This window comes from Lissotriton vulgaris, chromosome 2_1, assembly GCF_964263255.1.
Source record: "Lissotriton vulgaris chromosome 2_1, aLisVul1.2, whole genome shotgun sequence".
NCBI lineage: Eukaryota > Metazoa > Chordata > Amphibia > Caudata > Salamandridae > Lissotriton > Lissotriton vulgaris.
Genome location: NC_141687.1, coordinates 1,558,874,887 through 1,558,901,199, shown reverse-complemented (window position 1 = coordinate 1,558,901,199; position 26,313 = coordinate 1,558,874,887). Strand labels below are relative to the sequence as shown.

At 47.9% G+C, this 26,313-nt stretch overlaps 1 protein-coding gene across 1 annotated transcript in view; it reads left to right on the top strand.

Moving 5' to 3' along the window:
* The window catches only part of DARS1 (aspartyl-tRNA synthetase 1), a 519,463-nt gene that overhangs the window by 424,847 nt on the left and 68,303 nt on the right, over window positions 1-26,313 (top strand). Inside the window, exon 11 of the mRNA XM_086957449.1 lies at window positions 16,496-16,630. Coding sequence (XP_086813575.1) covers window positions 16,496-16,630 — 135 coding nt within the window. The remainder of the gene's footprint in view (window positions 1-16,495; window positions 16,631-26,313) is intronic.

Sequence of the window (26,313 nt, the reverse complement as noted above, 5' to 3'; positions counted from 1 at the left end):
AGGCTGCTGGTTTAGATCAGTTTGAGAGTGCCCCCACTGTGAGGAGCTCTGTTTTAAGTGCTTTCGTTGTATCTAGTGTGGATCCTCCGTTCTTTACCGGGGCTCATGGATGTCACTTAGTACCTCGTGCACACAGCCAATCGACCCCCACACTCGGATCCCCGTGTACTCGCTGCAAAATGGACCATCCATACGAGGGCAAAAAGAGGGGGAGGCCACGCTACAGGACAATCAGCCCAGTGTACCTTGTCTTGAGTCGTAGCCCCGCAAAGCAAAGCTCGGATCGTCAGGCTCCTGGGTCCACCGAGTTTCCTGCCTCAGTAGCTGCTGTAAACGCTGGCCCTCGCGAATGTAAACAAGGCACTGCTTTCCACTCAATGCTCTCTCTCTCTCTTCTTTATTGGTACTTGGGTTTCCAGCTTCAAGTCGTGTGGCTCTTGTCACCAACAGATGTTGGTGACTGACATACACCTTGTTTACTTATGGTGCCTCGAATGAGACCATGACCTGAAGACTTGTTCCAGTGCGCCCCAAAGATTTACAGATGGATCCGGACCAGTGCTGGTCCTGCCATGTTGACCGGCGCCAGACCCGAGGCAGATGCTCCCTGCACCGCCAGCGCCGACCGGCCGCCCAGCCCTATTCTCATCCCCAACTTCAACACAGAGCCGGAGGAGCGTCATCTACCACCTGCTCTGGCAACCGTTGAACCCATGCCTTCCAGGCTGGAGCCTGAGCCCTTTTCAATGGGCTAGGACTCTGGGGGAGAATGGGAGGGGTTGCTGGACCCTGAAGAATATGAGCTTTATGAGTCCTTGGAACAGTGTGAGGATCTGGGTGAAGCTAGTGGACTGGATACTTCTCCAGATACTGACATGCTTTCTCCCCTGACAAAACAAACAGTAGGGGAGGGCTAGAGGGACGTTTAAAGACCAATGCCTAAGTAATGTCCCCCAGAGGACTAACTTATACACAAAGAACTTAGGGGTCTAGGAGCTAAACCAGAAGAGTGTTTGCTAATGTAAAGCCTATGTCTAGTTAGTACTATAGGAATACAGAGAGTAACAGACCAAATCGCCAATAAATGAAACACCTGTAATCGTGAGTCACCCCAGTTGTTTTGGATTCCCATCAAAGTCTTACAAGATCAATATTATCATTTGGTAATCCCTGGCGGGTATTATGTCTCCTGACCATTGAGATCACAAGCATACCCTCTCGGATGGTTCGGGGTAGCGACCACAATCACACAGGTATCACAAATGCTGTTGATTCAGTGGGAAAAGTGCAGTGCAAAAGGAAAGAGTGGTGATTTAAAATAGGATAGGGAACTAACAGAAAAACTTTTAATAGGCGTTGCCCCCTTCCTGATTAAAAACAAGAACAGACTGGCAAGATTATCGCATTGATAACAAATATCTGCGAGGAGACCAACATGTTTCAGCCTTAAAGGGAGTTACCTCAGGCTTTCTTCAGGGTCTCTGTTCTGAGTTGTGCTACTGCCTGTATAAATGTGTACATAAGTGTGAAAAATTATACAAAAAAACACACAAGTGAAAAGAGCCAGAAAAGGATATAGTGTTCCTTCTTCTGTGCGTACTCCTCTTCGGAAGCAGGTACTTGGTTACTGTAGTCGGGGGACAAACATACAAGTGAAACACTTCCAGCAACTCTGGTCTGAGTATTACAGTGCAAGAAGTCAAGAACTGTATCATCCTACGATACTCACCCAGTGCTTCCGGGGAGTGGACCTCACCTCTTCCTGGACCTGGCTCAGGATATGTGAGAACCCGCTCTACGGGAACAGAAACCGACCTCATGGTTATGATTACGGAGGGATCAGGGATAGATCTACTCTCGTGCACACTACATGAAGTCAAACATGTTCTGGACGTAGAGTATACTGTCATACACCAAACGCGCTCACGTGTCAGTGCCCCTCGTTGCACCCACCCGCCGCGAATCCAAAAGGACTCGAGAGATGTTACGTTGACGAGGCTATCGGTGTTATTCAGATCAAAGTCAAACGTGGCCCGCCAAGGGTGCTAGCGGAGCTATCGTCTTACCTGTCCGTCGTTGTCTAGAGCTGTGACTGAGTCAGGGGGAGGCTCAGAACAGTGTACGTCATTCTTACTTGAATGGTTAGGAAAGAAGTTCCCAACCAATCAGCCAGAGATACAACGACGTAACCTCATACTGAGGCTCGAACTACTCGATGACGTCATATTCAACACTCGGGTAGTTCTAATGATATGCAGAGGACCCCGTAACTATTCAGTGGCTGGTCAAGATTGCCTGACGGGGAGTTTATGAAAGACTGAACCACGGGATGTCGTCATTCAGTCCGTGTTGATCAGTACCCAATTTGTACACCCATCTTTGCTCTTTGCGAAACAGGAAGTTAGACACATCGCTTACATGGGCAGGGATGTGTGGTTTCTCAAGAACATGCCAATTGAAGTCATTTTCACTATGATTGTGCTCAATGAAGTGTTTGGTAAGTTTCGAGATGTCCTTTTTGCAACGGAAAGTGCTTTTGTGTTCCTGCATTCTCACTCTAACCTTTCTGGTGGTCATGCCAACGTATCGTTCGTTGCAGCTACAGGTGAGGAGATAAATCAGGTTGTTGCTGTTGCAATTGGAGAATTGTCTCAGCTCCCAAGGTCGATCTGTCCCGATGTCCACACTCGTGATCTTAGAGGTGAGTGGGCAAACAGAGCAGTTACCACAAGGGTGGTGGCCTGTAACAGGCGGCAGGTCCCAGAGGGTGCCCACTTCTCTCTTAGCAGTGGTTTTGGGACGGGTGTGTACCAGACGATCCCTCAAGTTTTTTGAGCGTTTGAACGCAAACAGTGGGAATTCAAGTTTGTCCTTCCCGCTGTTTAGAATGCGCCAATGTTTCTTGATGACTTTCTGAACCTTATTAGACTTGGTGTTATATGTGCTCACAAGTGTGAGTCTTTCAGTCGGTGGTTTAGCAGGTTTAGGTTCAAGTAGAGCAGCCCGGTGGTTATTAGCTGCTCTTTTGCATGAGCGATTCACCAGTCTTTTGGGGTAATGTCTTGACAGAAGTTGTTTGGACAGTTCGCCGGCATGTCGTTCAAAGCTTTCTGCAGTGGAGCAGTTCCTACGAACTCGTAGGAACTGGCCAAATGGGAGATTGTCCCTTAGGGCCTTGGGATGTTGACTCTCGTACAGTAGGAGTGAATTCCGTGCCATTGGTTTGCGGTAGAGTTCACTCTGTAGGCCGTTCGCTGTACAGTAGATAGAAAGATCCAGAAAGGCTACTCGTTCTTTACTTATCTCAATAGTGAACCGGAGGTAGTCATTTTGATTGTTAAGCCATTCATGGAATTGTAATATAGATTCCTTGGACCCTCTCCACACTACCAAGACATCGTCTATGTATCTCTTCCACCAGGTAATAGACGTAAAATGTGGGTTGCTCACATGTAGTACAGTGGTTTGTTCAAATTTGTGAACATAGAGGTTCGCCAGGGACGGGGCAAAAATACTTCCCATGCTGGTTCCTGAGATTTGATGATATATTTGGTCTTCATACATGAAAAAGTTTTCCTTCATTGCTATAGTAGCAAGAGCCATGATGAAGGGTACAGGAGTGATGGAGTCAAGCTCTGATTCCTCCAGGATGGTTCGGATGGTGTCTAGAGTAGCATCCTGGGGGATAGATGTGTATAGCGACTCAATATCCAACGAGACAAGGTAGTCTGTCTCTTGGCAAAAATCAATGTCAGGGATTACCCGCAGGACATCAGTTGTGTCCTTCAGATACGTTGGCATGGTGTGCACTAAAGGTTTGAGGAAATGATCCGCAAATGCAGATAAAGGCTCCAGTAAGGACCCCTGCCCTGAAATGATCGGTCTGCCAGGAGGAGGTCTTTGCGGTTTGTGTACTTTGGGCAGGGTATAGAAGTACGGCATCGTGGGATTTTTGGCCTGTAAGAACTGTGCTTCTAGGTTAGTTATCCAACCCTCAGCCAAAGCTTCCTCTACTAGATTCTTGATTTGATTCGTCAGCCCTGGAGTGGGGTCGCTGGTCAGTGGCTCATAGGCTGTGCGAATGCTCAATTGACGGGAGCATTCCATCCTGTATGTTTCCACGTCCTGGACCACGATGGAACCCCCTTTATCGGCGGGCTTCACGACTATGGTGTCATCTTGGCAAAGGGTGTTCAGTGCCTTTCTTTCAGCTGTAGATAAGTTGTTGTAACCTGAACGGGTCGAGTATTGAATTTGGTCAATATCATTTTTCACGGCCATCTCAAAGGCAAGAAGCTGGGGGGTATGGCATGAGTGGGAGGGAGGAAGGTGGATTTGTTCCTGAGACCTGTGTTGTTGTCAAGTTCGAGGCGAGTGTCATCACTGTTTTTCGATTTGAAAAAGTAGTGGAGCCTAAGTTTCCGAAAAAACTGAGCTAGCTCGATTTGGAGTAGAAACGGGTCTCCCTCATCTGTGGTTACAAAACCTAGCCCTTTGTTGAGGACTGCTTCTTCCAAGTCAGTGAGTGTGCGTTGGCTAAGGTTGACTACCAGGCTCTCACTAGTGGTATTGGTTATTCTTGGGCACCCCTCCTTGTGTGGCTCCTGGTCCCTGCATGTGGACCTGCTGTGTCCTCCCATTGGACCTGAGGTTGTCCCTGTGTCGGTCTTCTTTTGCCCCGTGACCGTCTGGGGCCACGCGCTAAAAAAGGCTGGTTGTTAAAATTGGGGAAACCTTGAAATGGGGCCATGGGTGGTTGGAAGGTGCCAGGAAAGCCCCAGGGTCCTGGTGGCCACCATGGCTGGTTTGGCATGTTGTATTGTCCAATATGGTTTTGGTATCTTCCGCCCCCTCTACCCCGATTTGGGCCAGCATTTGGTGGCTGATTAGTGGTGTCTGAGTCACTGCCAGTGTCTGAACTGGATCCAGAGTAGTTGGATCCGTATCTCCTCCCATTTTTGGTGAAGTCAGGAGCTTTGTAGTTATCGCTGGTGTAAGGGTACACCGTTTCTAATTTGAATTTGGCTAAGTCTTTTTTGAATTTCTCAAGTTTAGTTTGTAGTATGGACTCAGCAAATTCTTTGTTGATTTTGTCAGACTCGTCTTTATTTTTCTTGAAGTTGGAGGTGACCGCAGTTTTTATCTGTCCTTCAAGGACCTGTATCTCTACTAATATGGCGTCTGCTACCCGTTCGGCTGTACTGATTATAAGAATAAGCCAATCACGGGTGCAGCGCCAGGCAATCAATGACCAGTCACCCAGAAATTTCTTGTCATTAAGGAAAAGACGGGGGGCATTGGTTACTATCAACCCCGGCGGTGCACAGCTTGCTCTCATGTACTCCGCCATGATAATCCCGTGGGTCTCTGTACGGGAGTGTGATTTCTTCATGGCTAGGACTTTAGTCCAGTCATCAGTCTTGTTAACTGTGGGTGTGGGAAGAGTGTCCAGAATACTTGGCATGTTCTCTAGTATTGAGTTGTACATGGCATCATCATAGGCTAGACCATGGCGTTCTTCCATGGTGATTGAGGGTCGGAGCTAGAAAAGCACCGTGAGGAAAGCGCAGGTGTATGACAGATTGGTGCTATTCTTATTTATAGAATAGAATTGCTCTCAATAATGTGAGCACTCTATGTAGCCCGCAGCTGCACGCTGCTCAAGGTCATGACAAAACAAACAGTAGGGGAGGGCTAGAGGGACGTTTAAAGACCAATGCCTAAGTAATGTCCCCCAGAGGACTAACTTATACACAAAGAACTTAGGGGTCTAGGAGCTAAACCAGAAGAGTGTTTGCTAATGTAAAGCCTATGTCTAGTTAGTACTATAGGAATACAGAGAGTAACAGACCAAATCGCCAATAAATGAAACACCTGTAATCGTGAGTCACCCCAGTTGTTTTGGATTCCCATCAAAGTCTTACAAGATCAATATTATCATTTGGTAATCCCTGGCGGGTATTGTGTCTCCTGACCATTGAGATCACAAGCATACCCTCTCGGATGGTTCGGGGTAGGGACCACAATCACACAGGTATCACAAATGCTGTTGATTTAGTGGGAAAAGTGCAGTGCAAAAGGAAAGAGTGGTGATTTAAAATAGGATAGGGAACTAACAGAAAAACTTTTAATAGGCGTTGCCCCCTTCCTGATTAAAAACAAGAACAGACTGGCAAGATTATCGCATTGATAACAAATATCTGCGAGGAGACCAACATGTTTCAGCCTTAAAGGGAGTTACCTCAGGCTTTCTTCAGGGTCTCTGTTCTGAGTTGTGCTACTGCCTGTATAAATGTGTACATAAGTGTGAAAAATTATACAAAAAAACACACAAGTGAAAAGAGCCAGAAAAGGATATAGTGTTCCTTCTTCTGTGCGTACTCCTCTTCGGAAGCAGGTACTTGGTTACTGTAGTCGGGGGACAAACATACAAGTGAAACACTTCCAGCAACTCTGGTCTGAGTATTACAGTGCAAGAAGTCAAGAACTGTATCATCCTACGATACTCACCCAGTGCTTCCGGGGAGTGGACCTCACCTCTTCCTGGACCTGGCTCAGGATATGTGAGACCCCGCTCTACGGGAACAGAAACCGACCTCATGGTTATGATTACGGAGGGATCAGGGATAGATCTACTCTCGTGCACACTACATGAAGTCAAACATGTTCTGGACGTAGAGTATACTGTCATACACCAAACGCGCTCACGTGTCAGTGCCCCTCGTTGCACCCACCCGCCGCGAATCCAAAAGGACTCGAGAGATGTTACGTTGACGAGGCTATCGGTGTTATTCAGATCAAAGTCAAACGTGGCCCGCCAAGGGTGCTAGCGGAGCTATCGTCTTACCTGTCCGTCGTTGTCTAGAGCTGTGACTGAGTCAGGGGGAGGCTCAGAACAGTGTACGTCATTCTTACTTGAATGGTTAGGAAAGAAGTTCCCAACCAATCAGCCAGAGATACAACGACGTAACCTCATACTGAGGCTCGAACTACTCGATGACGTCATATTCAACACTCGGGTAGTTCTAATGATATGCAGAGGACCCCGTAACTATTCAGTGGCTGGTCAAGATTGCCTGACGGGGAGTTTATGAAAGACTGAACCACGGGATGTCGTCATTCAGTCCGTGTTGATCAGTACCCAATTTGTACACCCATCTTTGCTCTTTGCGAAACAGGAAGTTAGACACATCGCTTACATGGGCAGGGATGTGTGGTTTCTCAAGAACATGCCAATTGAAGTCATTTTCACTATGATTGTGCTCAATGAAGTGTTTGGTAAGTTTCGAGATGTCCTTTTTGCAACGGAAAGCACTTTCGCAAAGAGCAAAGATGGGTGTACAAATTGGGTACTGATCAACACGGACTGAATGACGACATCCCGTGGTTCAGTCTTTCATAAACTCCCCGTCAGGCAATCTTGACCAGCCACTGAATAGTTACGGGGTCCTCTGCATATCATTAGAACTACCCGAGTGTTGAATATGACGTCATCGAGTAGTTCGAGCCTCAGTATGAGGTTACGTCGTTGTATCTCTGGCTGATTGGTTGGGAACTTCTTTCCTAACCATTCAAGTAAGAATGACGTACACTGTTCTGAGCCTCCCCCTGACTCAGTCACAGCTCTAGACAACGACGGACAGGTAAGACGATAGCTCCGCTAGCACCCTTGGCGGGCCACGTTTGACTTTGATCTGAATAACACCGATAGCCTCGTCAACGTAACATCTCTCGAGTCCTTTTGGATTCGCGGCGGGTGGGTGCAACGAGGGGCACTGACACGAGAGCGCGTTTGGTGTATGACAGTATACTCTACGTCCAGAACATGTTTGACTTCATGTAGTGTGCACGAGAGTAGATCTATCCCTGATCCCTCCGTAATCATAACCATGAGGTCGGTTTCTGTTCCCGTAGAGCGGGGTCTCACATATCCTGAGCCAGGTCCAGGAAGAGGTGAGGTCCACTCCCCGGAAGCACTGGGTGAGTATCGTAGGATGATACAGTTCTTGACTTCTTGCACTGTAATACTCAGACCAGAGTTGCTGGAAGTGTTTCACTTGTATGTTTGTCCCCCGACTACAGTAACCAAGTACCTGCTTCCGAAGAGGAGTACGCACAGAAGAAGGAACACTATATCCTTTTCTGGCTCTTTTCACTTGTGTGTTTTTTGTATAATTTTTCACACTTATGTACACATTTATACAGGCAGTAGCACAACTCAGAACAGAGACCCTGAAGAAAGCCTGAGGTAACTCCCTTTAAGGCTGAAACATGTTGGTCTCCTCGCAGATATTTGTTATCAATGCGATAATCTTGCCAGTCTGTTCTTGTTTTTAATCAGGAAGGGGGCAACGCCTATTAAAAGTTTTTCTGTTAGTTCCCTATCCTATTTTAAATCACCACTCTTTCCTTTTGCACTACACTTTTCCCACTGAATCAACAGCATTTGTGATACCTGTGTGATTGTGGTCGCTACCCCGAACCATCCGAGAGGGTATGCTTGTGATCTCAATGGTCAGGAGACACAATACCCGCCAGGGATTACCAAATGATAATATTGATCTTGTAAGACTTTGATGGGAATCCAAAACAACTGGGGTGACTCACGATTACAGGTGTTTCATTTATTGGCGATTTGGTCTGTTACTCTCTGTATTCCTATAGTACTAACTAGACATAGGCTTTACATTAGCAAACACTCTTCTGGTTTAGCTCCTAGACCCCTAAGTTCTTTGTGTATAAGTTAGTCCTCTGGGGGACATTACTTAGGCATTGGTCTTTAAACGTCCCTCTAGCCCTCCCCTACTGTTTGTTTTGTCATGACCTTGAGCAGCGTGCAGCTGCGGGCTACATAGAGTGCTCACATTATTGAGAGCAATTCTATTCTATAAATAAGAATAGCACCAATCTGTCATACACCTGCGCTTTCCTCACGGTGCTTTTCTAGCTCCGACCCTCATAATCACCATGGAAGAACGCCATGGTCTAGCCTATGATGATGCCATGTACAACTCAATACTAGAGAACATGCCAAGTATTCTGGACACTCTTCCCACACCCACAGTTAACAAGACTGATGACTGGACTAAAGTCCTAGCCATGAAGAAATCACACTCCCGTACAGAGACCCACGGGATTATCATGGCGGAGTACATGAGAGCAAGCTGTGCACCGCCGGGGTTGATAGTAACCAATGCCCCCCGTCTTTTCCTTAATGACAAGAAATTTCTGGGTGACTGGTCATTGATTGCCTGGCGCTGCACCCGTGATTGGCTTATTCTTCTAATCAGTACAGCCGAACGGGTAGCAGACGCCATATTAGTAGAGATACAGGTCCTTGAAGGACAGATAAAAACTGCGGTCACCTCCAACTTCAAGAAAAATAAAGACGAGTCTGACAAAATCAACAAAGAATTTGCTGAGTCCATACTACAAACTAAACTTGAGAAATCTAAAAAAGACTTAGCCAAATTCAAATTAGAAACGGTGTACCCTTACACCAGCGATAACTACAAAGCTCCTGACTTCACCAAAAATGGGAGGAGATACGGATCCAACTACTCTGGATCCAGTTCAGACACTGGCAGTGACTCAGACACCACTAATCAGCCACCAAATGCTGGCCCAAATCGGGGTAGAGGGGGCGGAAGATACCAAAACCATATTGGACAATACAACATGCCAAACCAGCCATGGTGGCCACCAGGACCCTGGGGCTTTCCTGGCACCTTCCAACCACCCATGGCCCCATTTCAAGGTTTCCCCAATTTTAACAACCAGCCTTTTTTAGCGCGTGGCCCCAGACGGTCACGGGGCAAAAGAAGACCGACACAGGGACAACCTCAGGTCCAATGGGAGGACACAGCAGGTCCACATGCAGGGACCAGGAGCCACACAAGGAGGGGTGCCCAAGAATAACCAATACCACTAGTGAGAGCCTGGTAGTCAACCTTAGCCAACGCACACTCACTGACTTGGAAGAAGCAGTCCTCAACAAAGGGCTAGGTTTTGTAACCACAGATGAGGGAGACCCGTTTCTACTCCAAATCGAGCTAGCTCAGTTTTTTCGGAAACTTAGGCTCCACTACTTTTTCAAATCGAAAAACAGTGATGACACTCGCCTCGAACTTGACAACAACACAGGTCTCAGGAACAAATCCACCTTCCTCCCTCCCACTCATGCCATACCCCCCCAGCTTCTTGCCTTTGAGATGGCCGTGAAAAATGATATTGACCAAATTCAATACTCGACCCGTTCAGGTTACAACAACTTATCTACAGCTGAAAGAAAGGCACTGAACACCCTTTGCCAAGATGACACCATAGTCGTGAAGCCCGCCGATAAAGGGGGTTCCATCGTGGTCCAGGACGTGGAAACATACAGGATGGAATGCTCCCGTCAATTGAGCATTCGCACAGCCTATGAGCCACTGACCAGCGACCCCACTCCAGGGCTGACGAATCAAATCAAGAATCTAGTAGAGGAAGCTTTGGCTGAGGGTTGGATAACTAACCTAGAAGCACAGTTCTTACAGGCCAAAAATCCCACGATGCCGTACTTCTATACCCTGCCCAAAGTACACAAACCGCAAAGACCTCCTCCTGGCAGACCGATCATTTCAGGGCAGGGGTCCTTACTGGAGCCTTTATCTGCATTTGCGGATCATTTCCTCAAACCTTTAGTGCACACCATGCCAACGTATCTGAAGGACACAACTGATGTCCTGCGGGTAATCCCTGACATTGATTTTTGCCAAGAGACAGACTACCTTGTCTCGTTGGATATTGAGTCGCTATACACATCTATCCCCCAGGATGCTACTCTAGACACCATCCGAACCATCCTGGAGGAATCAGAGCTTGACTCCATCACTCCTGTACCCTTCATCATGGCTCTTGCTACTATAGCAATGAAGGAAAACTTTTTCATGTATGAAGACCAAATATATCATCAAATCTCAGGAACCAGCATGGGAAGTATTTTTGCCCCGTCCCTGGCGAACCTCTATGTTCACAAATTTGAACAAACCACTGTACTACATGTGAGCAACCCACATTTTACGTCTATTACCTGGTGGAAGAGATACATAGACGATGTCTTGGTAGTGTGGAGAGGGTCCAAGGAATCTATATTACAATTCCATGAATGGCTTAACAATCAAAATGACTACCTCCGGTTCACTATTGAGATAAGTAAAGAACGAGTAGCCTTTCTGGATCTTTCTATCTACTGTACAGCGAACGGCCTACAGAGTGAACTCTACCGCAAACCAATGGCACGGAATTCACTCCTACTGTACGAGAGTCAACATCCCAAGGCCCTAAGGGACAATCTCCCATTTGGCCAGTTCCTACGAGTTCGTAGGAACTGCTCCACTGCAGAAAGCTTTGAACGACATGCCGGCGAACTGTCCAAACAACTTCTGTCAAGACATTACCCCAAAAGACTGGTGAATCGCTCATGCAAAAGAGCAGCTAATAACCACCGGGCTGCTCTACTTGAACCTAAACCTGCTAAACCACCGACTGAAAGACTCACACTTGTGAGCACATATAACACCAAGTCTAATAAGGTTCAGAAAGTCATCAAGAAACATTGGCGCATTCTAAACAGCGGGAAGGACAAACTTGAATTCCCACTGTTTGCGTTCAAACGCTCAAAAAACTTGAGGGATCGTCTGGTACACACCCGTCCCAAAACCACTGCTAAGAGAGAAGTGGGCACCCTCTGGGACCTGCCGCCTGTTACAGGCCACCACCCTTGTGGTAACTGCTCTGTTTGCCCACTCACCTCTAAGATCACGAGTGTGGACATCGGGACAGATCGACCTTGGGAGCTGAGACAATTCTCCAATTGCAACAGCAACAACCTGATTTATCTCCTCACCTGTAGCTGCAACGAACGATACGTTGGCATGACCACCAGAAAGGTTAGAGTGAGAATGCAGGAACACAAAAGCACTTTCCGTTGCAAAAAGGACATCTCGAAACTTACCAAACACTTCATTGAGCACAATCATAGTGAAAATGACTTCAATTGGCATGTTCTTGAGAAACCACACATCCCTGCCCATGTAAGCGATGTGTCTAACTTCCTGTTTCGCAAAGAGCAAAGATGGGTGTACAAATTGGGTACTGATCAACACGGACTGAATGACGACATCCCGTGGTTCAGTCTTTCATAAACTCCCCGTCAGGCAATCTTGACCAGCCACTGAATAGTTACGGGGTCCTCTGCATATCATTAGAACTATCCGAGTGTTGAATATGACGTCATCGAGTAGTTCAAGCCTCAGTATGAGGTTACGTCGTTGTATCTCTGGCTGATTGGTTGGGAACTTCTTTCCTAACCATTCAAGTAAGAATGACGTACACTGTTCTGAGCCTCCCCCTGACTCAGTCACAGCTCTAGACAACGACGGACAGGTAAGACGATAGCTCCGCTAGCACCCTTGGCGGGCCACGTTTGACTTTGATCTGAATAACACCGATAGCCTCGTCAACGTAACATCTCTCGAGTCCTTTTGGATTCGCGGCGGGTGGGTGCAACGAGGGGCACTGACACGAGAGCGCGTTTGGTGTATGACAGTATACTCTACGTCCAGAACATGTTTGACTTCATGTAGTGTGCACGAGAGTAGATCTATCCCTGATCCCTCCGTAATCATAACCATGAGGTCGGTTTCTGTTCCCGTAGAGCGGGGTCTCACATATCCTGAGCCAGGTCCAGGAAGAGGTGAGGTCCACTCCCCGGAAGCACTGGGTGAGTATCGTAGGATGATACAGTTCTTGACTTCTTGCACTGTAATACTCAGACCAGAGTTGCTGGAAGTGTTTCACTTGTATGTTTGTCCCCCGACTACAGTAACCAAGTACCTGCTTCCGAAGAGGAGTACGCACAGAAGAAGGAACACTATATCCTTTTCTGGCTCTTTTCACTTGTGTGTTTTTTTGTATAATTTTTCACACTTATGTACACATTTATACAGGCAGTAGCACAACTCAGAACAGAGACCCTGAAGAAAGCCTGAGGTAACTCCCTTTAAGGCTGAAACATGTTGGTCTCCTCGCAGATATTTGTTATCAATGCGATAATCTTGCCAGTCTGTTCTTGTTTTTAATCAGGAAGGGGGCAACGCCTATTAAAAGTTTTTCTGTTAGTTCCCTATCCTATTTTAAATCACCACTCTTTCCTTTTGCACTGCACTTTTCCCACTGAATCAACAGCATTTGTGATACCTGTGTGATTGTGGTCGCTACCCCGAACCATCCGAGAGGGTATGCTTGTGATCTCAATGGTCAGGAGACACAATACCCGCCAGGGATTACCAAATGATAATATTGATCTTGTAAGACTTTGATGGGAATCCAAAACAACTGGGGTGACTCACGATTACAGGTGTTTCATTTATTGGCGATTTGGTCTGTTACTCTCTGTATTCCTATAGTACTAACTAGACATAGGCTTTACATTAGCAAACACTCTTCTGGTTTAGCTCCTAGACCCCTAAGTTCTTTGTGTATAATGCTTTCTCCCCTACCATGTCTGTGAAGGAGGTAGCATCATTTTCAATAGTGGTACGGAGCTCAGCTGAGGTCCTGGACCTTAACTTGCCCTCTGTGGCAGTCAAGACTAAAGTCTTGACCGAAGTGCTTCAACCGGGAGAAACCCCTTCCAAATCGCTGCTTCCATTTAATGAAGCCCTTACTGATGTCCTGCTTGGGAACTGGTCTAAGCCCAGCACAGGGGCTCCTGTGAATAGGACTGTTGCCCACCTCCCCACTCCCGGGGACCCCAAATTCCTCATGGGACACCCTCCCCCGAAAAGCTTGGTGGTCCAAGTCTCCACTTCTCACGTAAATTCTGTCGCATTCCCCACTGCTGGATCGGGAATCCAAGAGGCTGGACAAGTTAGGCAACAAAATATTTTCAGCCTAGCATTGCGGTTGGTGAGCACTGCATACCTTTTGGGGCGTTATTTCCACACCCTGTGGGATGCGGTTGCGCAGGTGCTGCCAACTGTTCCGGGGGACACCTGGGCCGTACTCTCCAAGGCTGTTTCCAGAAGGAGGGATGCAGATAAGTTCACCAGTAGATGTGGACTAGACACCACCGACTCACTAGGCAGAGCTGTTTCGACAACGGTGGCCCTGCTACACCACGGTTTGTTGAAGACTACTGGCTTCTCTGGGGACGTCACGTCATCTTTCATAGACATGCCCTTTGATGGCTCCTGTCTCTTTGGAGACGAGGTGGATTCGGTGTTGGAGCGCTTGAAGCTAGATAGACTCTCTACCAGATGAGGTGTTACCGAAGGCATCTTGTTCATTAATGTACATACTGCTCACTTTATGCAGTTCTCTCTGAGTCCTCTTGGCACGTGGATGCCATTTGTAACATCATTATCTAGAACAGTTGATGAGCTGGGTTTGCAACAAGGTACTCGGTTCCCCTTACTCATTTTTTTTAGAAAGTTAGTGGAGATAATTTTGATCATAAACTCTAAAGAACGCAAAAACGTATGCTTTTGCTTCCTTGTGTGTGACCTTTTGATGCTACAAAACTCTGAACTATATAGCATTAGAAGCATGATCTTTACCAGTGTTTTAGCTGACTTGGCCCTATACCTCACAACATCACAGTTGATCTAATACTTCTTTGATCCTGCTGCAGAAAAGAGAAACCCAGGATCAGAGATGCACATGAAATTCTACATGCTTCACCCTGACGCACTCCGTGTTGTGCTCTAACACGCGGCCAATTATCATGTTTTTATTTCTGAGCATTAACTACTTTCTTGAGGTGATGTTCTCAACTGCTTTGACCAACCTCTTAAGTGAGTCCTTGCTATAATTACTGCATGAATTGTGAAACTACGAGCAGCCTGTGAATCTCCCAGCCAGTGAGACCACTGGCGATAAACATATATTGTACAAATGCAGGTGCATAGAGTGCAGTATATATTGCAGTTGTGTAGAGTGCAATATGCTATTTAATAGCATTGTTGTACATAGAGAGAGACCTGATCCACAAGAGGAAAAGTCTTGAATATGTCCTGCTGTTTCACTCCTGTGTCCCCTCAACAGTGATCGCAAGCATACAACTTTGCGTGTTTGCATATATGGCTTATGTGATCCCATTCTTTCATGTGCATTAGTTATAAGCGCTGGTATTTAAGCAGACTCCGAGCAGTCTCAGTGCATCGGTCCCTCGCATAGTTAAGCCACGCCAGCAAAAATAAAAATGTTGTTAGGAGCACGTGTGCTATTACAGGCACAGTTACTGATTTATTACCACAGTGCAAAGGTGAAATCATATTTTAGTACGATAGTTTAGGTGGGTCCTAATGATTATGATCTCCAATCATACTGCTCTTCAGTGCTCATACTGTGGACAGAAGCGTGAGACAGCTACTTTGATACATGTGGATATTACTAACGTGCAAGAAAGAACAGCATGGCATAGACCACATCTGAAGACGCGCAGAGAGAAGAGAGTAAGACGGAAACCTCGAGGGATCGCATTCTGGTCAGTGGCCTCGTTGACCAGTTGTAGTTGCATGGATGCTCTGTGCTACCACTGGCTCGAGCCATTTGAAGTTACACTTTCAGATTGAACGAAAGCTCTTTTTCAAACATTTTAAATTAGCTTCGACCTAAAGCTAACACATAAGCAAAAATAAATCATGAGGCAACTGAACTGATCTCCCAGAAACTTAACGAGCTGGAATGTAATCAATCTGAGTCCGACAGTTTACACAGCGAAGAAGCGTGTGGGACTTTAGGTTCAGATGTTTCCAACCAAGTATTTTTCGTTATGAGACTGACTGAAGAGTTTGTTTGCTGCAGTTCTAGTGCTTTATCTTAAAGTGGATCTTATTGAGTGATAGGAGCATAGTGAAAGGGCAGGAGCATAGTGAAAGGGCTGGATCTGTGTGATAAACTAGATTACAGAACGTTTTCTCATTTGTAAGAAAATACGTCTGCACCACTGGCCTATTGGGTACTTATTCAAACGAAATGTGCTTAAACAGAACGGAAAACGGACACATAATTGCATCAAGTGAGTAGATTTGTAGAACTACGCGAGTGACACTCGCAGTTTATTCGAAAGTACTATCTTGTAAATCAGCTGGCATTAAATCACCGCCTGATTTTTGTGGAGGGTGGTCATTGAATGTGGCGGTCTATATCTCGCACTGTTCCACTTGCGTTTTATACACTTGCGAGGTTTGTAAAAAGTATGACACTTAAATGTTTTTTCATTTTGGCACTTTATCCCGTTATGACGTTCATCGTAATGATTTTTTTTTACTTTTACAAAAAAAGAAAGTTTATGGAAAGTATGCTACTTTCCCAGAATGAAATGGTTATTCATGACGATAGAACATTGTTGACTAGCATCAGTTACATTTAGTAGGAAAAGAATGACCGTGTATAGGCTAAACATTATTTTCCTATCTAGTAACTGTAAATAATGTTTTTGCTTTTGCAGCTGCGAGTGAAGGAGGAGCCAATGTGTTTACCGTCTCCTATTTTAAAACCAGCGCCTACCTGGCTCAGTCTCCTCAGCTCTACAAGCAAATGTGTATCTGTGCTGACTTTGAAAAAGTTTTCTGCATCGGACCAGGCATGTTGTTCTTCCTTATTTACATTTTACAAAGATGGCGATAAATTGTACCTGCTATAGTTTTGTTTCTCACTTTCCCCTTTCTAATGTGCACACGCGTGCGTGCTTAGTCTTCCTTAGGAGAAACTGTGCGGAAATGCAGTAGCAATAAGGGGGGTTTGATGTATTTCGTGCTAGGAGTAGATTGCCCTTGGTTTTTAAGTGTACAGTAATTAAAGGAGGCCAGAAGATCCTGAGGGTTTGTTCTTTCTATTTTAAAAATGTTTGAGAGAATATGAGTGTGTGGGTATGTCCAATATTTATATAATAAACTGCAAGATATAATTTGTGAACATTTAAATGCATATTTTTTGACTGACGAAGACTACTTAGGAATAGTGTTCTATCCGTTTGATTAGTCCTGAGCGCCTCTGATTTCCAACTTATGTTTACCGCTTAGAATAAAGGTCTGCTTCGCAAAGCTGTTTAATTCAGAGTTTAGTGCTGCTGGTAAAACACGTGTTTCATGGGATACATTTCATTGGTTCGCTTGCCATTGCCTCTTCACTATTACTTCCATATCACTTGTACTTCTGCTACAATTCCCTTTACAATTGTTCCTCGTCTTAAACTGCTGCTTCAACTTAATGTTTCCTAAATTTTACAATCATTGCCAATAGCTCCTTATCTTCTACCTCATCACTAATGCCCAGGACTGTCCCTTAACAGGTTTTTATTTTAGTATTAATTTAGTGTCAAGTGCATAATTTTGAATGTATTTACAGTAAAAGTAATGATGTTTGATTACAATAATTATTTGATTAAATGAATTAAATTCATTTTGGCTAAATTAAAATAAACAATCCTTTACCCTAACCCAAGTGCTAATCATAACTAATGTTAAGTATTTAAATTAACTGAAATTTATTTTGTGAGATGCCTTTACCTCCGCTTTAATGCTAATCCTGTCCCTAGCATTGTTCATTGCTTCATTTTAGTATTAAATCTTTTTATTGAACAAAAGACTCATGTAATGCAGAAAGCATACAGCAAACATTGTATATGCGACAAGTGTTTGATATGAAACAGGATCGTCCGGATAAAGCATAGCAAAAAGCATACATGGCAAAATGAGTCCCAGAGCTATACCGAAAGGCGTCTGAATGAAATGCTGAAGTGCGAATTCCAAGAGAGAGAGCAAACCCCCCCCCATGCCCCGTCCCCCTCCCAACTTGCCCACCCACCACCCTCGTTCCAAGTCTAGTTCCTCACTCCACACTCGCATCCATTCACTCAAACTTAGTGCCATCATCTAGCTGAGATAGTCGTAGCAGCCGTAGATAGCGGGGACAGGTCACCTCCATGAATTCTGTGGCCAACTGGGACAAAAAGGGTTGCCATAACTCCGCATATTTGGCCCCTTCTCCCGCTTTCACCAGGGATAGCTTCTCTATTCCTAAGACTGACCAAAGCCTACCTAGCCAGTCCTGCGTGGTGGGCACATGCGCCGTGCGCCATAAGGCCAGAATAGTCTGAACAGCGAAGCCCAGCGCTATTGCCATCAGCCGCCCTCTTCTAGCTCTAAGGGGAAAAGTAATGGCGTTGGGAAGCCCCAAGAGGACATAGGCCGTGAATCTAGGAATCTCCGTGTCGAAGTGAACATCAATTTCATCCAGAACCACCTTCCAGTATCCCTGAATGTGCGTGCAATCCCACAAAAGGTTTGTTAGTGTGCCTGTCTCTGCGCATCCTCTCCAGCAGTTCGCTTCTCGGGTAGAATCCATCTTGTGCAACCGTTCGGGCGTGTAATACCAGTATGACACCAGCTTGGTAAAGGTGGTCGTCAGGCCCATGTGGTAAGCAGAGAGTCGAGCCTGATAGCAAATGTCCTCCCATTCCTTATTACTCAGATCCCTTCCCAGCTCCCTCTCCCAGCGTGCCCTCCCCGCATTGTAAACGCTCCAGGAGCAATCGATAGAGGTCCGATATAAGTCGCCTGTCCGTCTTCCGAGAAAGCAGCCAATACTCGTATTGGCGGAGTTTCCGGGCAGCTCCCTCCCACACTTGAGGGTCAAGCGCCCAATGATGCACCTGTAGATAACTGATGCGCTCCGATTCTGGTAAGCCGTACTCTTGACGTAGGCGCTCAAATGGTGCTACCCCTCAGTCAGAGTACAGGTGAGATAAAACCCAACAGCCCGCCGGGCGCCACCGAGCGAACGCCCGCACGTCTCTGCCAGGCCCAAAATCTGGATTTTCCAACAGCGGCGTCAGGGGCGACGGGAACGTTGTCAGACCATGTCTGGCGTTAGTTTGATCCCACACCTCCGGAGGAACTCTGGTGATGAAAGAGGCATATAAATTAGGCGGTCTATGTTGTCCACGGAGGAAGGGGACCTCCTGCAGGGGGCGGCCGGCCACAGCCTGATCCTGAAAAGTCCAATGCCGCTCCGACTCCCACTTACTCCACTCCACCAGGGTGCGGAGTTGCATCGCTTGGTAATATAGCGTCAGGTCGGGTAGTCCCAGACCTCCTTTCTCTGGGGGGAGCATCGCCAACCGCAGTTTCATCCTCTGGCGCCTTCCGTTCCGGATGAACTGTGCAAGTTCCGATTGAATTTGGCGAATCCAGCCCTCAGGCGGTCGGAGCGGAATAGCCCGAAAGATATACAAAATCTGTGGCAAGATGGTCATCTTTACAGCCTCCACCCGTCCCAGCCAAGAGAGAGGCAGGTGTTGCCATCGCCCCAGCTCCGCGCTTATAGTATGGCGGAGGATGGCATAGTTAATAGGCACTGTGTCCTGCAAAGTGTGCGCCAGGTGAATCCCCAGGTAGGGGACTGCCTCCGAGGACCAGTGGAAAGGAAAGCGCTCTTCCAGAAAGGCACGAGTCTGGCGCTCCAGCGAGAGATCCAAAGCCAACAATTTTGCCATCTTCACCTTAAAGCCAAAGGCCCTTGCAAATGCGTCTAGGATCTCGATACTGGCCGGCAGGGAATCCCTCGGGGTGGCCAGAGACAGGAGCACATCATCAGCATATAAACTGATTGTGTGGATGTATGCTCCGAATTTCATCCCCTGAACTCTTGGATCCGTCCTTGGGGCTTACGCCAGCAGTTCCATGTACAGTGCAAATAATAGGGGGGAGAGTGGGCACCCCTGTCGGGTCCCGCGTTCGATAGGAAACCGGGCCGATGAGCAACCATTGACGCGTACAGTCGCTGTGGGGAAGGTATAACAGTACAGCACCCACGTGCGGAATTTGGCACCTAATCCCGCCCTTATCAACACCTGTTCCAGATATGGCCAATGGACCCGGTTGAACGCCTTTTCGGCGTCAATTGCCAGCATCATGAACTCGCCAGGCAATCTTGTGGCTTGTTCGATCAGGTGGAGCGCCCTCTTAGTGTTGTCGGCCGTCTGTCGCTCAAGATTACACCCCGTCTGGTCCGGATCAACCAACCCCTGAATCAGGGGCGCAAGCCGGGCGGCGAGGATGCTAGTATAAAGCTTGAGATCAACGTTGAGGAGGGAGATGGGTCTATAGGCTCCGCATTGCGTGCAGTCTTTCCCCGGCTTGGGAATGACCGAGATGGTGGCCTCCATCAGGTCCCTCGGAATGGCGCCAGCTTCTGAAAAGGAGTTAAAAAGAAAGGTGAGCAGCGGAGCTAGCTGGAGGCCGAAGGTCTTGTAAAAGATGGCGGTGTAGCCATCCGGGCCCGGGACCTTAGCTAATTTAAGTCGTGAGATTGCTGAAATCACCTCCTCCGGTCTTATCGCCCTCTCCAGTGCCTCAGACTGCTCCGGTGAGAGAGTGGGCAGCGCGGCATCCCGTAGAAACGCTTCACTATCCGCGGGGTCAAGATCGGCTCCGGCATACAACGCGGCATAGAAGTCGCTAAAGGTATTCGCAATGTTCCTATCCTCTACAACTCTATTGCCCGCCTGTGTGGTTATATCTCGCCTGTGTAGTACATACGACGGACCCTCAAAGCTGTATATTCGGCGCGGTCTTGGTCAAGAGCCGCCAGCTGTTGACGCGCCAGACAGAGCCGCCTCCAAATTGTTCTCTGGTGTATCCTCTCTAGCTCGGGTGTAGTCGCCGATAGCTCCTCCCTTTTTCGCGCCCGCTCCGCATTCTCCGCCGCCGATATCGCTATGAACTCGCCTCTTAGCGCCGCTCAGTGTGTGGCCTGTGAGGTGTCAGAGGGCGGATTATGTGTCATGTACTCCGTTATGACCCCTTTGATTTTAGCTATAACCTCTTTCCGATTAAGTAACGTTTCACGCAATCTCCAGCAACGCGGGACATTTGCAAGGGGCGGGAAAGAGAACACTGCCGTGAGCGGAGCATGATCTGACAGCGCCATTGCTCCAATGTCCGTCTGGGATGCCAGCGCCGTAAGTGAGGTGGATGTCAGCAGGTAGTCTAACCGAGCATAGGTTTTATAAGCATTGGAGTAGTATGTGTAATCCTTGGTACCTGGGTGAAAGTTCCGCCAAAGATCAGTCAACCCCAACTCTCTCAATCTGCAGTGCCCCCCCTCCAACAGAGTGCCTGTTTGTGAGAAGCGCTGCCCTGATCTGTCCTGTAGGTTGTCAAAGACCAAATTAAGATCCCTCCCTATCACAATATGTCTGTCCGGGGACTCAGCGGTCTCATCAAGAACCAGGTGAAAAAACTTTTCTTGTCCTCGTTAGGTGCGTAAACTGAGCTAGCTGTGAAAGTGACCTCACCCATAGAGAAGCTGTAGGATAGCAGCCTCCCCTTTATCTCAGCTCTTTTCTGCAGAACCTTGCCTCTATAGTGGTGGGACACCAATATCGCAACCCCTGCGGTCTTCGTGGATGCTGAAGAGAAAAATTGCGTTGGGAAATGGCGTGATTTCATCCTATGACCGTCTTTGGGCAACAAGTGCATCTCCTGTAGGAGGCTGCTATCAGCCTTCGAGTTCTCCAGGAGAGACCAGACAGCCCTGCGCTTTACCGGGTTATTCAAGCCTCGGACATTTAAAGTGAGGAGGCACATCTCAGTCGCTGACATAGGGAACCTTCAAACCTTCAAGCTGCATCCCAGGAGGTCCCTGCACTCCTGCATCCCCATACTCATCCATTCTCACCGAAACTTGGAACCCCCCCGGCCCTACCACGAACCCCGCCCTAGTGCTGAGCTCCTTCCGAATTACAACCCCCCCCCCCCCCGGAGCGCTCCCTAACCCCAACCACAATCCCCCCCAAAAAAAAACCAAGAGTCCTTGCCCGGTCATGTCCTTGTTCAGGCCCCCGGAATGAAGTAGTGATGGGAAACGTGGCACTGGCAACCCCAGCGGCCCCCCATCCGGCCTCACTCAAGCCCTTATGTTATCAATTCTAATAGAAGAACCCCCCCCCCCACTGCGCATGAGGAAGAGACTCAGTCTTGTGTTGCAGTATCCTTGGACACCTCCTCGATAGCTGCCGCCTTCTCCTGTGCCACCGTCTCAGGGTCTGGCCTACGGGCCAACCTGGGCGCTCGCCCACGCCGCACTTTCTGCCAACCCTCTCCCGAGGGGCGGGGGGGGGGCCTCTCCTGCGAGGGGTTGTCTGCATCATCTCCGGCCTTTGAAGCCTCCTCCGTCTCTATACCCAGCAGGGCGCACGCGTCCGTCAGAGATCGGAACTGATGAAGTGCGCCGTTCCATTTGAAAACCAGGCGGAAGGGATGACCCCAAGAGTAAGGGACCCCCTTCTTGTGGAGGAACGTGGTGACCACCTTGAAGGCCATCCTCTTTTGTAAAGTAATAGCGGAAAGGTCCTGATAGAGCGCAATCTGTTGGTCTTGATAGCGTAGAGGCTGCTTTCGGCGCGCTTCCTGCATTATCCTCTGCTTCAGTGGGAAATCCGGCAGAAACGCTAAAATGTCCGGCGGAGGGGCGGGCGCCCTGCGTGCCAAGCAGACTCTGTGTGCCCTGTCAATGCGTATCATAAAGTCTTCCCCTTTCCCCAAGATGTCCCGAAACAGGCCCTGCAGGAACAGGGTGACGTCACCCCCTCCGCCTTGGACGGTACGCCTCTGACGCGTATATTATTCCTCCGGGAGCAATTTTCTAAATCTTCTGCATGGGCCTGTAAGTCCAATTGTTGTTCCTGCAGGCGCAGCACCTCCTGCTGCAATTGCTCCACTTCCTCATTCCACGTTTGGTCAGCCTCTTCGACAGCGGCCACCCTGTCTCCCAGCCCAACGACGTCGCGGCAAAGCTCCAGATACTCTCCCGCCATATCCTGTTTTAGGGTCTGGAAATCCTCCCGTAGAGAGTTGAACAGGGACTCAAGGAACACTTTGGTAATTGGGCCCATTCGTCTTCTCGCCTCACGGAGTCCGTGGCCGCCGCTGGGCCTCAAGGGCTTTTGGTCCCCTTAGTTGTTCCCTTCGTTAACATGTCCGTAATGGTGCGTCCTCCCTTGTGTGAACCCCCGGACATGTCGGGGCCCGCCTAGTACGTGCTGCCAGAAGCTCCCCGTTGTGGCACAAGGTTGCACCCTCTCCGTCTCCACCACTAACTCCACCAGCCTCACCTGGGCCACCCGTCCAGCGGCTCCCTCAGCTGGAGGGTCAGCTAGGCTATCCGACGGCGTCCACCTAGCTCCAGGACTCAGGATGGGCACTCACAGTCCAGACCCAGTCTGCTCACCGCTGGGCTCCTGAGGAGCTCGCATGTGCAATACTGTAGGCGCCACGTGTCCTGGGGGCCCCTTCTCGCAAGGGCTACTTCCCGTCCACCGACCAGGGCTTCAAAGAGGGGCCCCCTCCAGCTATGTCTCTAGGGCAGAGTCACACGCCAAGGGCAGGCCGCCCGTCGTCGCTGGTCTCCCTCTCCTACTGCAGGGGTGCTTCAGGGCTCTCCTAAGTTGCCAGGCAAGTTTGTGGCTACCGCAAAGTCCCCACGCTGTGCAATGGCAGGCTCCACCGCCTCAAGAGTTCCACTCTATGTACCGCCTCTGCCGAGGGGCCCTCTATGACCGGGCCGCCGCCCTCCGTTCATGTCCTGCGGCCCAGTTTGCACCTTCCAGCTCCAGCTCACTGCAGCCCGGGGGCACACTGCTCGTAACCCGCGGCCGCACCTCTGCGGCGGGATCTCCGCTTCAGAGTGTCGATGCGACTCCAGCCGCTCCGTCGAGGGATGCACCGCAGTTCCTGCGTCAGGGGCCCCCAGCTGTAGACGCTGGAGGGGGGTCTAGCGCTACTAATGGGCATTTACCGGGACCGGGATCGGGAGCCTCCTTAGCACACATCCGCCGCGGTCGCCATCTTGGCCACGCCCCTCCATTGCTTCATTTCAAATTGTAGTACCTGAATTAAATTCAATTAGAGAACATTAATTTAATTTACTATAATCTGACTCCTCAAAACAAGGTACTTCGGCCCTAATGTACCTAACCCATACCCTAACCCAACCAATTGAAAATGTTTTAATGAAACGAATTATAATTAATATATTTTCGTTTTCTAAAGGTCGTACCCTAGCTCCATTAGTAACCCTAAACCACACTCTGGTAATTACTTTATTATAATAGCAACATAGACAACAGTGTTCTTAAGATAATGATGGGGCAGAGCTAATGATGCTGAGTCAATGGTCAGAGGAGGAAGTGGTGTAGAGGTAATGGTTAGGAGAGCTAAAGTTGGAGATGTATTGCATTTGTCTTGTCATTGTGTTTATGCTGCTTCTCCTCACCCCCAGTAGAGGTGTGGGTTCTCACCAGTTCGCTGTCTTTTGCTGAACGATGTGACATGAAAGCATGTTCTCTCCTCCTCAGTGATTCTGTCCCGCAGAGCACCTTTTCTGCCTTTTTTTGTTTTTTTACTGTCTGATGTTTTCTCTGCTTGGGCTTCCTGAGCCAATGTTCTAGTTTCACAGCAAATGTCATATGCAGATTGCTACCGTTGTACCATGTACCTACTGAGTGTCCTGTTTGTATAAAAGTCAACTGCTTTACGTCTGTGTTTCGACTAGGACATGATCTCTTAATCTCTTAAAAAAACACTGGTGGGAATACAGAAAAAAAGCGAATCCCATCTCAGGGGAAACATGGTACTTTAAGTTTAAGAAGAGTAATTTTAGGACATCCATGCCCTGAAACTAGGCCAGTACCAAGCACTCTTCTGTCACTGAGTGAACAGTCCCTTTCACGTCCCCTCCTCACAGGACAGGACCCTTACAGGCCAAACAGAACTAGTGCTATTAATCCTTGGGAAGTTGAAAGCACTTGGTTAAAAAACGTTCGTTGACTGTTCCAGACATGATTCTGTCTGTAACATCCCCGAAAAAAGCGAATTTCACAAAGTAGTGGAGGGTGTTTAGAGACTGTACCTTCCACAGCTCCACACATCCTGGTACACTATCAGGGCATGTCAATCTCCATGCCTGGCATGAAACTCCTGTCACCAGGCACACCATTGGCTTGATTTTCTCTTAGGGAGTAGTGGGTCTGAAACAAGGTGAAGTCTTTCTCCATCTTCAGTTGGGCTTGGAAACTAAATCGCTATCAGCTTCCGATTCTAGAGTTTTGCACTGGGGAATAGTCCGTATTCCCCTGTGGAGCCTGCTTGTTGTGTCCCGCTCCAGTGAATCAGAGTAGTTACATTGCCAGCGTGAGGCAGACTAATTCCATCTGCAGAAATCTGTTGAGTCAAAATCTGATCATGCCATTTCTGCTTCTGATCCCTTCCCAGCATCATACTCCATTAAGAGCAAATGGTACTTGAGAGCGAGGACCCCACCAAGTTGGTGAGCAAGGGCCTGCACTCCAAAATGAAGAAGAAAAGGCTGATTTCAGCCAAATCTACAGTACCACCACCGTTATTTGTAGTGCAAAAAGGCCCAAGCAGGAGTAAAGTCAACAGGAGGCTATGACATTAGCTTTGGGCCTTCCTTCTGGTCTCAAACACCTTTGTGGATCTCTTGGATGCGAACATTCAAGCAAGTGGTATGGCCCGAATCCTCTTTGTTTGAGAGCCTGTCCAGCCACGCCTTTTACCGCTACCAGCTGAGTTACTATCAGAGGCAACAGTGCCAACATTTTTGGCACACCATGTACCAATCTTACCAATGCAGATCCTGGGTGCTGGCTATATTCTGGAGATTTCAGCAGGGCACTAAAATTCTATGGACATACCCATCAATCTATTAATCTCTGCAACGCTTCACAAAAATATGATGTTTCCTGATCTGGATTGGCTCCGAACACTGATGATCATGGTAATGTAGACATTCATCCAACGAACATTTGTTTTTCCATCCTAGCAAAGGCACGTATAGCAGTATCTGTCCCTCTTAAGATGGTGGGGATGTTTGTTCTGTTGGCAGCCTCAGCTGTCTCCTTCAAAACCTTTGGTTCCAGTCAGGCACCAGAAATTTATGAACTGTAGAAGAAGCTTTACTCTAGGATCAAAATCTCTAAGTTTCTGGGCAACAAACACAGGTCTCCCAAGGACAATGTTATCTGTGTCTCTGGGAACCACCACACCAAGTCTGCGGTGGTGATTGCTGCCTCACGGAAGAAAGCGAGGCTTCACTGTCTCCTTTCAACTTGGAGGTCATCTGTCTAGAGAACTGTACCAAAAAGATTTACAAGTCTACTGGTCTTTCTGTGAGACATGCTAATGCTGATTGTATGATAGCCAGCGGTGGTCTCAAGCGCTTGAACAATTTTGACATATCAAC